The following is a 15,586-nucleotide window of genomic DNA, read 5'->3' on the forward strand; positions in this document are numbered from 1 at the left end:
AAATTGAGTGGATGAATATTACAAAAAATAAAATTCTCTGACACAAAAAACGTTTTTGCCTTCTTGTGAGTTTTGCCCCTGGCTGCCAAGGTATACTTTCATTACATTGCTCATTCCTGACGAACGGCTTTTGCCCGAAACGTCGATTTTCCTACTCCTTGGACGCTGTTTGACCTGCTGTGCTTTTCCAGCACCACTCTAATCTTGACTCTAATCTCTAGCATGTGCAATACCCACTTTCGCCTATACTTTCATCACAGTCAGCCCTCCACGATTAAACAATCACTTTTAAAGAATAAACTTTAAAATTTATTTGGGGGAAGAAAAATGAGAAAAAAATAACTGTGGGGGGTGGGGACGGGTTTAACTGGCACCACTTTAGGACATGGGCTGTCACTTATTCGCAACATTTTGTTTTAAAACAGCCATACATTAAAAATACCTTTACGAAATTCTGGAGTCTTGTAATTTACGAGTTATGGTTACATTCCCCAAATGTGTTTATTCTATTTCCTTTTTAAAAATCAAATCAAATCATAAGCAATAAAAAAAGTGGAAAATGCCCAAAATCTATCCACTACAGGCGGTTAAGAACTGTGAAAAGGGAGAAATTTAAGTTAAAGTCAAAAGTTATTTCTGCAGAACTGACAAATTCCACACCGTGACATTATTTCCACTGGGTTTTTTTTTAGCAGTTTCTGCTGTTCAAATCGATACTGCAGTTTATTCTTTCTAATACTTGGATCGACTGCCCTCGGGTTTTGTGAGAGTAAGGGAGGGGGAGAGCGGCCTGTTTTGATCTTCGTGGCGCTCCGTAGAGTGTCTCCCTCGGATTGGCTGCAGCGCTCGGATTCCGGGAGCTTTGCAGAGATGGCGGGATGTCGGGCCAAAGCTGTCAGCTACCTGGACCCCGTGAAGCTGGGCCCGGGGCTCGCCAGTGGAGGTGTGCGGCTGCTGGGCTCTCCGGGCCGCCCGTGCGTGTGGAGCCGATCGGAGTTTGTCTTCGTTTATCAGAGGGACAGCGGCTTGTTACAGGCGAGTGACAGCTGCCAATCACCGGCGTTCACCTCCTTTGTGACGTTACAGGCCGGACCAAGCCGCTACACTGTTTCCGACCACTGTATCTTTCTCAAGCCATCACTGGGACATGGACTGGAGCCCATCTTTTATCCAGTGCCATTCCCAAATACTTTATGGTTTCTGTTTTGGACCTTGTGTAACCCCTTAGAAGACCAGCTTGACAAGTCCATGCTATGAGAATGAGTGGAATCTTCTGCCCTGTATTCTAGGCGAGCTTGATGGCGTGTCAGCAAACCTTGCTTCCAGAACTTCCCAAATAAAGACCATGTTATTATGAAGGCACTTGGGCTACTTTCTTGCCCTGATGCCAGTTGAGTGAAGGGGTGTTAACAGCGCGTGGGAGTCTCACCATGTAGGGAGCATGACAACCAACCTTAATGGATTTGCTTGCAGCTTCGGGTAGGGGTGGGTAAGTGTCTGGTTGAGGGAGTGCAGCATAGAGTTTGAGGGACCCATGAATGCTAAAAAGTCCTGATGTGGGACATGAACCTAGGGTCTTCTGGCTGAGAGATGACTGCCCACTGAGTCAATCCAGCTCCTTTTCACTAACGTATCATCAAATACAAATTTTCATTATGTCCAGAAGATGACATTACATGGTGGCCCAAGTTTTGCCCCAGGATGTGGATTGTATTGGGATGCTAAAGGGATGATTGACAGGTTGAGATTCTTGGACAAGCAATAGTGACCAATCTAGCAGTGAAGCACCCAATCTATGCGAGTCTGGGCAACTGCTAAATTCATAGGGACTTTCTTTTTGCGAGTTATCAGTGACAGTCTAAAACTATCGTGTAAGCTCATTATGTATTGAAACCAGTGACCTATATTTAGTTTTAGTATCTTTGCTGACATTAGCAACAATTGGAGTAGGATTCAGGCCTTCTCCACCCAGGATTCCCTTCTTACTCTACAGTTCTTGTAATTCTCTCTCCCTGCCACTGACTCCCCTTTCTCTTCTGCCACAGACCCCTCTGAGATTTGTCTTTGGTGTTCAAGACTATCAGTCACTTCAGTAAAATGCAGAACTGCCTGGGAATGTGCAATGAATATCAGTGGACCATGAAAAATGAAATCTACAGTTGTTATTCCTGATAGTCATATCTGAATGTGTACTCTTATAGACATTGAGCGAGAATGGAATTCTGGGTGGCTGTAATATCTACTATGGGCAGATACTTTACTGACTATCAATGTTTGGGTTTAGGATGAAGAATTATGTCTTTTCTGCTTCAATTGAAATAATTCTCACCTTTGAATCAGGTGATCCTATGGTCAAGTCCCACTTCAGAAATGTAAGCACATATATCTAGATTGACACCTCAGTACAGTACTGAGTGACTGCTGGATTGTTGGAAATGCTGTCTTTGAGATGACACAGTAAACTGACCCCCCTCTGTCGTCTGAATTAAAAATAAGAGTTTCTATTCACTCTTTTGGAAATAAAAACACAAATTCTTCTTGGCAATTGTTTATTCCTCAACCAGCACTAAGAACAGATTATCTGGTCATTTATCATCTGCTATTTGAGGGAGTTTGCTGTGTGCAAATTGGTTGCTCTGCTTCGTACATCAGTTTAGATTAGATTCCCTACAATATGGAAACAGGCCCTTCAGCCCAACAAGTCCATACTGACCCTCCGAAGAGTAACCCACCCAGACCCAGTCCCCTATATTTACCCCTGACAAAATGCACTTACCACTATGGGCAATTTAGCATAGCCAATTGACCTGAACTGCACATGTTTCGATTGTGGGAGGAAACCAGAGCACCCGGTGGAAACCCACGCAGACACTGGTTCCATAAGCAGACTGCATAAAATACTAAGGTTGTGAAATGTATTACACAAATACAAGCTCTTGGATAAAATGGTGGAGTATACTGTCTCACTCTTGTAACCAGCAGCTAGAAGAAATTGGTGGGGAAAATGGAAAGGTTTAAAAATCTTCATTTTTTTTGCATTACTAGATTGTGTACAGGTTCCCCAGCTCTGTATGGCATGTGGAAGTGGACAGTAGACATGAGCAGTTGTTTGTGCTATGTGCTGGAAGTGGAATATACAACATATCATTGAACCATAGGTAAGATATATTCAGTGTAATATTGTACTACTTAATCAAGAGTAGATATAAATAAATACAGTAATATATTGCCTAACAGTGGTGCTGAATAAGGCAGAGTACACTGTTAATTGAACAGAACTCTATATTGCTATATTGTGATTGTTGCATGATTATAGTAAATTAGAATTTTCATCATTCTAGACTTATCTGTAAAATAAAAATGCTTGCAAACTCGCTCAGAAGCAATGAAATAATTGTATAATTTCATAAATTGTAGATTTTTCATTATAAGTTCAATATTTCAAGGATTTTATTCAAGACAGTCTTAACAATGAAACAAGGTTGAAAAGTTAAGAAACTTTAGGTTTCTGAATATTTACTGATTAATATCTACATTGCTGCCATAATTTGCAACAGCATAACTCATTGCTTAGTGCGCTAGCATTTGTTAGCATCTTTAGTGACATTGGTTAAGACCCAATATGCAGTATGTTATTGTTTTCTGTTACTGATAAAAATCCTTTAAAAATAGTTTTGCTGTGATGATATTTAGAACTTAAGTGATTGTGCCAAAAATATCAGTAAACACAGCCAAAGGTATTGTGAAAATGTATGCAATGGCCTTTATATGTTGAGAAACAAGATACAAGAGGGTAGATATCATGCTTCAGTTATCAAAAGATCTGCTTTGATCTATTGTGAGGATTTTTGGCATCATACCTGAGGAATCCCAGAGGGAATTTAGCACAGATTTACCGGAATAATAACTTGGACTCCAACGATTAAGCTTTGAAGATTAGGATTATGTTCTCCTGAATTTAGAAAGTAAAGGAGATTTGATTCACATTTTCAAGATACTAAGGGAAACAGATGGTATTTATTGGGAGAAACCAATTCCGCTGGCTGAGGAATCTAGGACAAGGTGCCTTGGTCTAAAACCTTGAGGCAAACCTTTTCAAAAGTGAAGATAGTGAACACTTCTACAAAGACACAGGGTGTTTGGAATTTGGAACTCTTTTCCACGAATAGCAATTGGTGCTTAATCAATTGTTAATTTTAAAACAGAAATTGATTTTTTTTTTGTTGACAAAGAACAGTACAGCATAGGAACAGGCCCTTTGGCCCTCCAAGCCTGCGCCTACACATTTTGCCCTTCTATTCTAAGTCTGCCTTCACTTACACGATCCATGTCCCTCTACTCCCTTCCTATTCTTGTATTTGTCCAGGTGCTTCTTGAATGACGCGATTGTATCCGCTTCCATCGTCTCCTCTGGCAGCATGGTTCAGGCACTCACCACCTTTTGTGTGGAAAGACTTGCCTTGCACAACACTTTTAAACTCCCCCCACTGCACCTTGAACCTGTGTCCCCGAGTAATTGACCCTTCCATTCTGGGAAAAAGCTTCATACTTTCCACTCTATCCACGCTATTCACAATCTTATAAACTTTCATCAGGTCGCCCCTCAACTTCCAGTGTTCCAAAGAAAACAAACCCAGTCTATCCAACCTTTCTTCATAACTAAAATCCCCCATGCCAGGCAACATCCTGGTATACCTTTTCTCTACCCTCTCCAAAGCATTCACATCCTTCTGATAATTGGTGACAAGAACTGTATGCAATATTCCAAGTGTGGCTCAACTAAAGTTCTATGAAGCCACAGCATAACTTGCCTATCCTTATACACAATGTCTCTTCCAATGAAGACAAGCATGCCATTGGCCTTTTTTAGTACATTTTCTACCTGCACTGCCACCTTCGGTGACCTGTGGATCTGCACACTCAGATCCCTCTGCATATCAATACTCCTAACTGTTCTGTTATTCACTGTATAATTTCCACCTGTACTTGACCTTCCAAAATGTTTCATCTCACATTTGTCCAGATTAAACTCCATCTGCCATTTTTCTGCCCATGCCTTCAACTGATCTACATCCTGCTGTATCCTCTAACAATCCTCCTCACTATCTGCAACTTCTCTAATCTTTGTATCATTCTCAAACTTACTGACTAGACCAGTAGTAGGCTACATGGTAAGGGATATGGGGGTAATGGTGGATTTATGGAGTTAAGTCACAGACAAATCATGATCTCATTGAATTGCAAACAGGCAGAACCCCCCATTGGGGGTTCTTACAACTCAGAATACCATCATGCAATTAAATGTCCTAAATGGAACAACAAGGTTTTCAAAATTATGCACGACATGGAATGATTGGAAGGAAAAGATGGAGATACTGAACTGGCAGGGGTAATTGTTCAACTTAGTAATGAGTTAATATTTTAGTCACAGACTCATTGAGTGGGACTGCGTTCGACAGTGAATGCATATCTAGTGTTTAATGTGGTTTGGTTAGCTTTTTTTTCATAGTAATGACTGAAGTAAGGTTAAGAAAGTTGAAAAATTTTCTTGCTTCAGGTTGTGCTTGACAAATGCTGACCTCACCAAAACGAGTGGTGATTCCTTGTAACCGAGCTGGGAATTTTATCAACACAAACATAGTGTCAGTGGAAATACTCTTACAGTAAAAAGTGAGGTCTGCAGATGCTGGAGATCAGAGCTGAAAATGTGTTGCTGGTTAAAGCGCAGCAGGTCAGGCAGCATCCTGTTCCTTGGATGCTGCCTGACCTGCTGCGCTTTAACCAGCAACACATTTTCAGCTCTGAAATACTCTTACAGTTGAGCAGGCATCTATGAAGAAGGCTCAAATGAAACTGACCAAGGAACACGACGGTGCAATTGTTTTGCATAAATCACTGGATTGGCGGTTTACACAATCTTGACATTTCAGAAGTTAGATATTATTAAATAAATCAAAATATTAAGCAGATGTTATTGGCATCAGGGAGTAGGATTTTAAAGGAACAAAGGCTCATTGTCTTACAACTACAGATTTGCCTATCATCTAAAGAATGCAAGAGTATCAGTATATTAAACCAATAGAAAAGATTAGCGATAAATGTTATATATCTTAAAAAAAAATACCGTCATGGCGTATGATGTATCTCCCATTAACAAGATTGCAGTAATGGACTTGAAGATATGGCCGTAGAATATTTTTATCTTGCATTTCATAGACAATGGCAACTAGATTTAGTCAGTTTACAGTAATGTACAGTAAACAGAAACGAAGAATATTCGAAGAGACAATGAGGAAATGGATAAGGGCCAGACCGAGGCACTGGCTAAATTCCCAACTGACATTGGAGGGAATTTGCCAATCGTAAATTTAGGAATTTGTATGAAAATGTGAATATTGGAATATCAAGGAAAACGGCAGTAAAATAAAGTCTCCTCAGTAGTGGTGTGCAGGAAAGAAATCACATAGCAACAGGTGAGGTGATTTCATAAAATCCTAGAGATAAATCAAGTTTGAAGTTAACATCTGTTCCAGTATGGGCAATGCCCACGAAGAAAATGGAAAGTAGTTGGGGTCCATAATTTATATCAGTTAGCTTTACGAAGCAGTAGAGAAATTTCTTTGTTATTGGATGATTATCCACTAGTTTGGGAAGGGACTACACTCGGCTCAATATTCTTTCTGAGAATTTGAATGCCCTACATATTTGGAGAAAGCTTACTTGGAAAAGATCACTGACATCGTGAGAAAATAAAGCCTGCTCTTCAAAGGAAGATGACTTTGTATCCATGGAAGATCAGTTACGTTTGACTGGACAGTTAACTCTGCTGTATAGTCAGACTAGACCCAGTGCCAATTATGACGGATTGGAACTCAGTGCTGTGATGAAGCATGCTACTATTAAGAAAGTCTTAAGAGTAAATAAAACATTTGTGAAATATAATTCAGAAAAGTACAGGCTCAATTTGTTGGCCTTGGATAAGACAGAAAATAGATTAATTAACACTTCATAGCATTTACAGAAAAAAAAAAGAAATCCACTCTTCGCAATGAGCATCTGTGAGTTTTATAGATCAACTATTGTACATATGAAGCTACAAAATAGTAATGATATACATCTAGTTGCTGTTTTATTGGGTTACAATGTGAAGCATATGTCCTTGGTACTCAAGTTCTTGTTTGATTTGAAGTACACAAAGGTTGTTAAAGTTGTGTACATCTGAGAAGTCTATTTCATTCTAGTCTTGGGTTCATGAGCTCAGGTAATGGTAGCTTCAAATGTATAAGTCAAGCAAAAATCTCCATTTCTTTCCAGAATTCGTCTCCTCTCCACTCGAAAGCCTAAGACATAGAAGATAAAGTGGTTACTTAGAATAAATGTGAATTATTATATAGGAATCAGACTATTTATGTGAAAGGTGAGCAGCTTTTAACCAAGTGCAAAGCTAACAGAAAATATGTGTTGTGATGGGGTGAGAGGGAGTTGTAGGATACGATGTTGCTCATTGAATGGTTGGAAAAGACTTCTTCAATATTGCTTCATACCTATCATTTTAGGCTAGCAATACTTGAAATATCGCAATGAAAGAAACATAATGATGAGCTATAGGGAGAGGCTGAATAGGCTGGGGCTGTTTTCCTGGAGCGTCAGAGGCTGTGGGGTGACCTTATAGAGGTTTATAAAATTATAAGGGGCATGGATAGGGTAAATAGACAGGATCTTTTCTCTGGGTTGGGGGAGTCTGGAACTAGGGGGCACAAGTTTAGGGTGAGAGGGGAAAGATTTAAAAAGGACCTAAGGAGCAACTTTTTTCACGCAGAGGGTGGTACGTGTATGGAATGAGCCACCAGAGGAAGTGGTGGAGGCTGGTACAATTACAGCATTTAAAAGACATTTAGATGGGCATATGAATAGTTAGGGTTTGGAGGTATATGGGCCAAGTACTGGCAAATGGGACTAGATTAGTTTAGGATATCTGATTAGCATGAATGAATTGGACCGAAGGTTCTGTTTCCGTGCTGTACATCTCTATGACTATGCGAAGCTGGTTGTTTTTAGCAAAGCATCACATGCTCTTTTCCGGATGACTATTTCTGTGCAGCAGAGTTTGTCATGTTTTTGTTGTAAAAGAACAGTTAATGTGGTCAATTGGCCTAGGGAGTCAAGAGAATAGCAAAGATAGTTAAAAGTAACTTTGCTGCTGAAATCTTGGCACTAATGTAAGCTATTGGTATGGGGTATATTTATACAATATTTTAAAACAAATGGTATACAAGGGACAATCTGAGAAACACAATTTAGAAGCAAATTACTACAGATGCTGGAATCTGTACTAAAAACAAAAAGTGCTGGAGATCACAGTGGGTTGGGCAGCATCCATGGAGATAGAGCAAGCTAATTTTTCTAGATGACTTTTCATTAGAGCTGCTCTGGTGAAGAGTAATCTGGACTCGAAACATTAACTTACTGTCTCTCCATAGATGCTGCATGATCAGATGCGATTCTCAGCATTTTTTGTTTCTGTACAATCTGAGAGATATTTCAAAACTGAAAGGACTGTGGATGCTGTAAATCAGAAATAAAAACAGAAGTTGCTGGAAAAGCTCAGCTGATGCTGAGCTCTAAGGAAGGGTCACCGAACCCAAAAACGTTAACTCTGATTTCTCTGCACAGATGCTGCCAGACCTGCTGAGCTTTTCCAGCAATTTCTGCTTTTATTTCTGAGAAATGTTTTCCCGCAAATTTCATGTGGGTAATTGTTCACTTTGGGATAATGTATGTTCACTGAGTAAAGGTTGAGCATCGACCTTACCAACATAAAGGAAATCCTAGAAAGAAAATAAATTTCCAAAGCAAGTAACCAATTGTCAGAGATTGTTTCATTTTAAAAAAGGGTCTTTGCTTCAATAAATTGCTGGAGACTTTTGAAGAGGGAGGTTGATGTTATGAGGAATGATAAAAATGCAAACAAATACTATTTCTGTCAATCTGTAATTAAGCAGTATTTTTTGGTTAAGGTAAGAAATGGGAATGTGGAAGGTTAATTGAATTATAAGTTGTGAAATATGAAGAAAAAATTGTTTAATATTTTCACTAGTTTTTGTTTAAAATTGGTTGTCTTCAATTGTTTTGTTTAAGGGAACAAAGGGAAATCTTTTGTTTTAGCAAGTATGTGAGTGGGTGATTGGGGTAAATTGATTAATTGATTGGGTGAATCCAAAGGGCAAATAGGAGGTTCTTTTATGTGGAAGGATCCATAGGATTGAGTATTCAGTAAGCTCTACTGAGTCATGGCTTCCTTAATAAGTTGGCTGTGATTTTACATTGGTCCCTAACCACCAGCAGTTTGACATAGTTTCTATGGCAGTATGATGATGCTGTGGCATTACAAGGTGTGTTTTATCTGGGTTTCTTTTAGATAGAGATTAGGGGACAGGTGCCTAGTAGTCTATGAGAAGATAAACAACGTAGGAGGTCCTGGGATTTTTTAAAAAGTTGGAACAATAGAAGCAGCCTGAGTGGGTCAGGTTCCCACAGATCCAGGATTTCTAGTTAGCTTTTGGCAGTTGTTGCCGTTGGGGAATTAATCATTTTGCTTCATCTTTCACAGGAGGTCGGTGCTGACAGACAAGTTGTTAGTCTGTCAGCAAAGGGTAGTGTTACAGCGCTTGAATTGTACTAGGGGTTGGTTAGCCTAGTTGGCTGGGCAGCTAGTCTCTGATGCAGAGTGAAGTCAACAGTGTGTGTTCGATTCCCATAACAGTTGAGGTTACTATGATGGTCCTTTCTTCTCAATCTCTCCCCTTGCCTGAGACATGGTGACCCCTAGGTTAAACGCCACCAGTCGTCTCTCTAATGAGAGGGCAGCCCTATAGACCTCTGAGCCATGGTGACTTTTGATATGTATCACTGTTGATTGCTACAACAAATTCTTGTAGCAAAAATCTCTATGGACCAAGTTGAATGTGATGTACAACATGGTTTTCATCTATAAAGATAATTGTTGGCTACAATTATTGAATTTTTGCCAGTGATGAAAGGTAGGGTTACCATTCTATAAAGTTAGAACAGAAAATATGGTTTAGATTTGAAATAAGGCCAGACCGTAAGTAAAATTATTAAAGTGACATTGGTCATTAGACTGGCCACAGTATCAGATGAAACTCTGTTTATTAATGCATAACATTTCTGATGTTGGGAAATGTGCGAGAAGGGAGAAGAATTATACCTTTTTAACATGCAAGTGGAGTAAAAATTGTAAGGACTGAATATACTGAAAAGTAAAATATCTAATGCTCTTTGAACACAAACTTTGAGTGGAAAATGGACATTGGTTTCATTAAAACATACAATCAGTAGAATGAGCTTGGAATATGAAATAAAGCGACATACAAAACTAAAATGTCCTGTGGATATAGTGTTCTGTTTTACATTGGAAGAATATTTTCTGCTCTTCATAAAACCTGCACCATAAAACATTTAACAGCTGTAGCCTGATAGCTGTAACACAGCAGCTGTCTTCAAACAGGAATCTCAGTCTAGACTGTCATTTAATGCCCAGACCTTCCCGAGGGGGTATGTTTCTCTGCATCAGCTCAATCACCTCGGGGAGGAAACAGAAAATGGGGAGGGGAATGTATTTCATCTATTGTGCACACCTCCCAGCTGGTTGATAAAGGATCCGCATCTGTTTGAAACCTGGCTGGTAATGAAAAGAAAATGCAAAATTAGCACCTGAATTTGCAACTTCGAACCTCAGCTGATTTTCCATGTTTTTGACTTGTTGCTGGGTTCCAAAGCTGCCTGGACTGCGTAAGTAGGGTAGAGGCATAGTCTGAAACCTTTGCTTTGCTGATTATAGCATTTCATGGATGTTTAAGTACACCCTGAGTAGGACAGGTAATTGGTTAACTATTGAGAGTTGTACATTTTCTTGGACTACATACCCCCAATTGTTTGTCATTTTAATTATTGACCCGAACCTAGGAGCAATATTGAAGAACATTTGTCTCCCTTTTGTTCTTCCCAGATCCATTCTCATTAGTTTCCTCCCCCATTTGTTACCCATTAATATCATTTTTCATTTCTCTAGTGAGAGATAAATAATTCTTCTGGTCTTTTATCAAAATTAGTGTAATTGGAGAGTACGTCAGGTTATACATGTCAAGTGTAAAACTTTGCAGAATTCTGTTATTAAATGCTAGGTTATTTCTATAATCCACAGAACTGGAAAAAAAATTAGGCCTGCAATCAAAGTTAGGAAAGAAGAAATGTATCTTTGCCATGGCTGGTCCCGCCCTACTGTCTGCATACTTTGGTCTCCGTTGTCCTCCCAGCCTCTTTCTCAAAGTCCCAGTAAGAAGCAGCATTCCTCTCCTCTTGCCAAAGTATCACAGGGTTAGTGCTGCCAAATTTCCCATCCTGCTCAGCCCTTTCTGTATCACCTCTTCAACTCTGTCTGTGAATTGCTCATTGTCCCTCTCCCTTTCCTTCCAAACTGTTGATTCATTCATTAATAAGCCCCTGATGTCCACAACTATGGGACAGTTCATGCCCACATCATGAAAGATTAAAAGCAAAATCATTCATTTGTCTGTAACTTGCCTCTTACTGAAACTGCCTTGGGTAATGTTCTACCACACACTCACCTAAACTATAATGATGTGCGGTCCTTTCGGCAGGTTACATACAGATCCTTCATTCACAGGTACTTTCCCCTTCTTTGAGCTCCTCACTTTGTTCTGACCCGTTCTTGTAAAGCACATTTTTCCTTCTATAGTTAAGGCCATCCATTCTGTTGACTACTAGTTCTTTTCCTCTAAATCTAGCCACTTGTGCAAGCCCTCCTTCCTCTTCCTCACCATCAGTGTCACCCAGGCCTCAAACTCTGGAATTCTCTTTGGGTCCATCTGCCTCTAACTTTTCTTCTCCAAGATCTTCCTTAAATCTCACCCAATTTTGGCTCAACCTGCCTAATATGTCCTTTAATTCAGTATCCACTTTGTTTCTTCAGCCTCTTTGAAGGGCATTGGGACAATTTTACCTCCCTTAAGGACATTAGATAAATTGTTGCTGTGATAGTTTATTAAAATTAAGACAACTGGAGAATAGATTAAGCTACGCAGAACTAGTGTAAAAAATAGTTGCATTTGTTATATTGTGCAAAATATTTCCACAGAAGTGGAAAAGCATTGGGCCTGTATTCAAAGTAAATATATAGCTTGGTCTAGCCTTTGTGTAGTCATGGTTATCTAATCCTTGTCAGTGTAACTGCTTCCTTTGCACAATTGAAGCCACTTTTGAAATTATCGAGTCATTTGATGGATTCCACGCCTTGTCAGATGCAACATCTCTCAGTCCAAAGATGTGCGGGTCAGGTGAATTGGCCATGCTAAATTGCCCACAGTATTAGGTACATTAGTTGGAGGGAAATGGGTCAGGGTGGGTTACTCTTTGGAGGGTCGGTGTGAACTGGTTGGGCCGAAGGGCCTGTTTCCACACTGTAGAGAATCTAATTTAATCTAAAAAATATCAGTGGAATATGCAGTATTCAGGGGAGATGATAATCTTGTGATATCATCGCTGACTGTTAATCCAGAGCATGGTGCTGGAAAAGCACAGCAGGTCAGGCAGCATCCGAGGAGCAGGTGAATCGATGTTTTGGGCTGGAGCCCTTCGTCAGGAATGAGGCTGGGAGCCTCGGGGTGGAGAGATAAATGGGAGGGAGGACAGAGCTAGGAAGAAGGTAGTTAAGAGTGCAATAGGTGAATGGAGGTGTGGGTAAAGGTGATAGGTCAGAGGTGAGGTTGGAGCAGATAGGTGGGAAGGAAGATGGACAGGTCATGAGGACGGTGTTGAGCTGGAAGTTTGGAACTGGGCTAAGGTGAGGAAGCGTAAATGAGGAAACCGGTGAAGTCCACTTTGATGCCATGTGGTTGAAAGGTCCTGAGGCAGAAGATAAAGCGTTCTTCCTCCAGGCGTCAGGTGGTGAGGGAGTGACAATGTAGGAGGCCCAAGGACCTGCATGTTCTTGGCAGAGTGGGAGGGGAGATTGAAATGTGCGACCACAGGGTGGTGGGGTTGATTGGTGTGAGTGTCCCAGAGATGTTTTCTAAAGTGCTCTGCGAGAAGGCATCTAGTCTCCCCTGTGTAGAGGAGATTGCATCGGGAGCAACGAATACATTAAATGACACGTGGAAGTGCAGGTGATACTTTGATGGAAGTGGAAGGCTTCTTCTGGAAATTGGATGGTGGGGGGGGGAGCGAGAGGTGTGGGCACAGGTTATGCAATTCCTGCGATGGCAGGGGAAGTTGCCAGGAGGGAAGGGTGGCTTGTTAGGGGACGTGGACCTGACCAGGTAGTCGCAGAAGGAACAGTCTTTGTGGAAAGTGGATGGGGTGGGGAGGGAAATATATCCCTGGTGGTGGGGTCCATTTGTGTTTGGTGGAAATGTCAGTGGATGATGCAATTTATAAACCAGACAATCCAGGTAAAGTTCTGGGGAGCCAAGTTTGAATCCTGCCACGGCAGATGGTGGAATTTGAATTCACTAAAATTCTAGCATTAAGAGTCTAATGATGACCACGAATCTATTGTCGATTGTTGGAAAACCCCATCCTGGTTCGCTAATGTCCTTTAGGGAAGGAAACTGCCGTCCTTAGCCTGGCCTGGCCTCCATGTGACTCCAGACCCACAATAATGTGGTTGATTCTAAACAATTAGGGATGGGCTATAAATGCTGATCTAGACAGCGATGCCCTTGACTTGTGAAGGAAATTTTTTTTTAAAAAGTGAACCTCTGTTTCCTTGTAATTGCTTCACTATCTGTAGACTTTATGATCACTATCTGTAGACTTTATGATTAGATTAGATTACTTACAGTGTGGAAACAGGCCCTTTGGCCCAACAAGTCCACACCAACCTGCTGAAGCACAACCCACCCATACCCCTACATTTACCCCACACTACGGGCAATTTAGCATAGCCAATTCACGTGACCCGCACACCTTTGGACTGTGGGAGGAAACCGGAGCACCTGGAGGAAACCCATGCAGACACGGGGAGAATGTGCAAACTCCACACAGTCAGTCACCTGAGGCGGGAATTGAACCTGGGTCTCTGGTGCTGTGAGGCGACTGTGCTAACCACTGTGCCACCATGTTTATCTAGTAATTTGAACAGGAAAGCACTTGATTGTTGGATTCATTTTCCAGATTCTGTCACTTCCCAAATTTTTAGTATATCATAATGTGTTCAAGGTTTATTTTATTGCTACGTATCCCTATATAAAAAGTTATGCAGTTTGCTTTATTCTTCCTTTTTTTTCAGCCTCGTAGAAGAGACAGAAGCTGGGGAATCGCTTCTTGCTGCTTCCCAGTCGGAATGTAACCGTGGGAGCAGTATGCCTCGTGTCTGTGCTATCAGTGCTGAGGGATGCATCATCAGGGATCCTGCCATCTCCTCCTTCATTGTGTCAGATGACATCATTGTTACAGTGATAAAGGAGGCTCAGAAATGGAGGGTGACCTTCCTCAGACTCCCACCTGCAGGCTGCGAGCTTCAGTCATGCAGAAAAATTGAAGACATAGACTTTGCTTTTCATCCCAATTTTCCAACTTGTGAAAAATCACTCAAAACGACTTCCCAACCAGTGTTACGTTGCATTTACCCTCAGCCAGTGAAGGATTCTGAGAAGCAATTGAGGAACGATGATCACATGTCTCTTGAGCCATCGCTTTTTAGCCTGCTCTTTAGTGTGGATGCGAACATGCTGAATTCTCCCATCATCCTCTTTGGATTGCCAGATGGCCAACTTTGCTTTGTGCCAATCAAATGCATGAGCTCTGAGGTCAGAGGTCACGCATCACGAATAACAGTGCTGCACCATCTCGAACAGCCAGTAGTTTTTATTGGGGCTGTGTCAATAAACCAGTATGGGAGTAATGATCCTGGACACCAGTCACAATCGGACAAGCCGTTGATTCCTGATGGTGTTGTGGTAATCGGGAAAGGTGGCAAAATAGTGATTATCAAAGCCAGCCTTCAAATGGAGATATGGTTTCCCAACTTCATTGAGTATCACGTTCGAGGGCCGGTCATCAGTGCCTGTTGCTGTGCTAGTACCCTTTACTACAGCACTAGCTGGGATTTCTTCAGCATTGAGTTTGTCCAAAGAAAAACATCCTGTGAAGTGTCTGGGAGGACAGCAGATGAGAGGAATAGCCAATCAGATGGTATTTTGCCATCCATCCTTACACCCGTTAGTCTGAACATCTGTGGAATTGTTGCTGTTTCCACCCCATCATTGACACCCAATGGTAATAATATCTTAGCTAGGGATCTGGTTCTGATGAAAGGTCATCATCCTGAAGCGTCGATTCTATTTCTCTCTCCACTGCTGCAAGATCTGCTGAGTATTTTCAGCACTTTCCTGCTTCTGATTTCATTGTATTCCTTACTCAGTCATTGTTTCCAACATTCTCCGATGGGTGACATAAGTTCAGAGATCTGAAGTAAGGAGTATGCATTGGAAGAAACTGACTGGAGTGTGGGATAGGAACAAAACTAAGTAACAGTCTGCGAGGA

At 41.1% G+C, this 15,586-nt stretch overlaps 1 protein-coding gene across 1 annotated transcript in view; it reads left to right on the top strand.

The window, feature by feature from the left end:
• Positions 1–870: 870 nt before the first annotated feature.
• Positions 871–15,586, top strand: part of faap100 (FA core complex associated protein 100) — a 34,656-nt gene continuing 19,940 nt past the window's right edge. The window contains exons 1-3 of the mRNA XM_060844509.1: positions 871–1,035; positions 3,046–3,158; positions 14,330–15,318. Of these exons, the coding sequence (XP_060700492.1) occupies positions 871–1,035; positions 3,046–3,158; positions 14,330–15,318 (1,267 nt within the window). The remainder of the gene's footprint in view (positions 1,036–3,045; positions 3,159–14,329; positions 15,319–15,586) is intronic.

Source organism: Hemiscyllium ocellatum, chromosome 25 (assembly GCF_020745735.1).
Source record: "Hemiscyllium ocellatum isolate sHemOce1 chromosome 25, sHemOce1.pat.X.cur, whole genome shotgun sequence".
NCBI lineage: Eukaryota > Metazoa > Chordata > Chondrichthyes > Orectolobiformes > Hemiscylliidae > Hemiscyllium > Hemiscyllium ocellatum.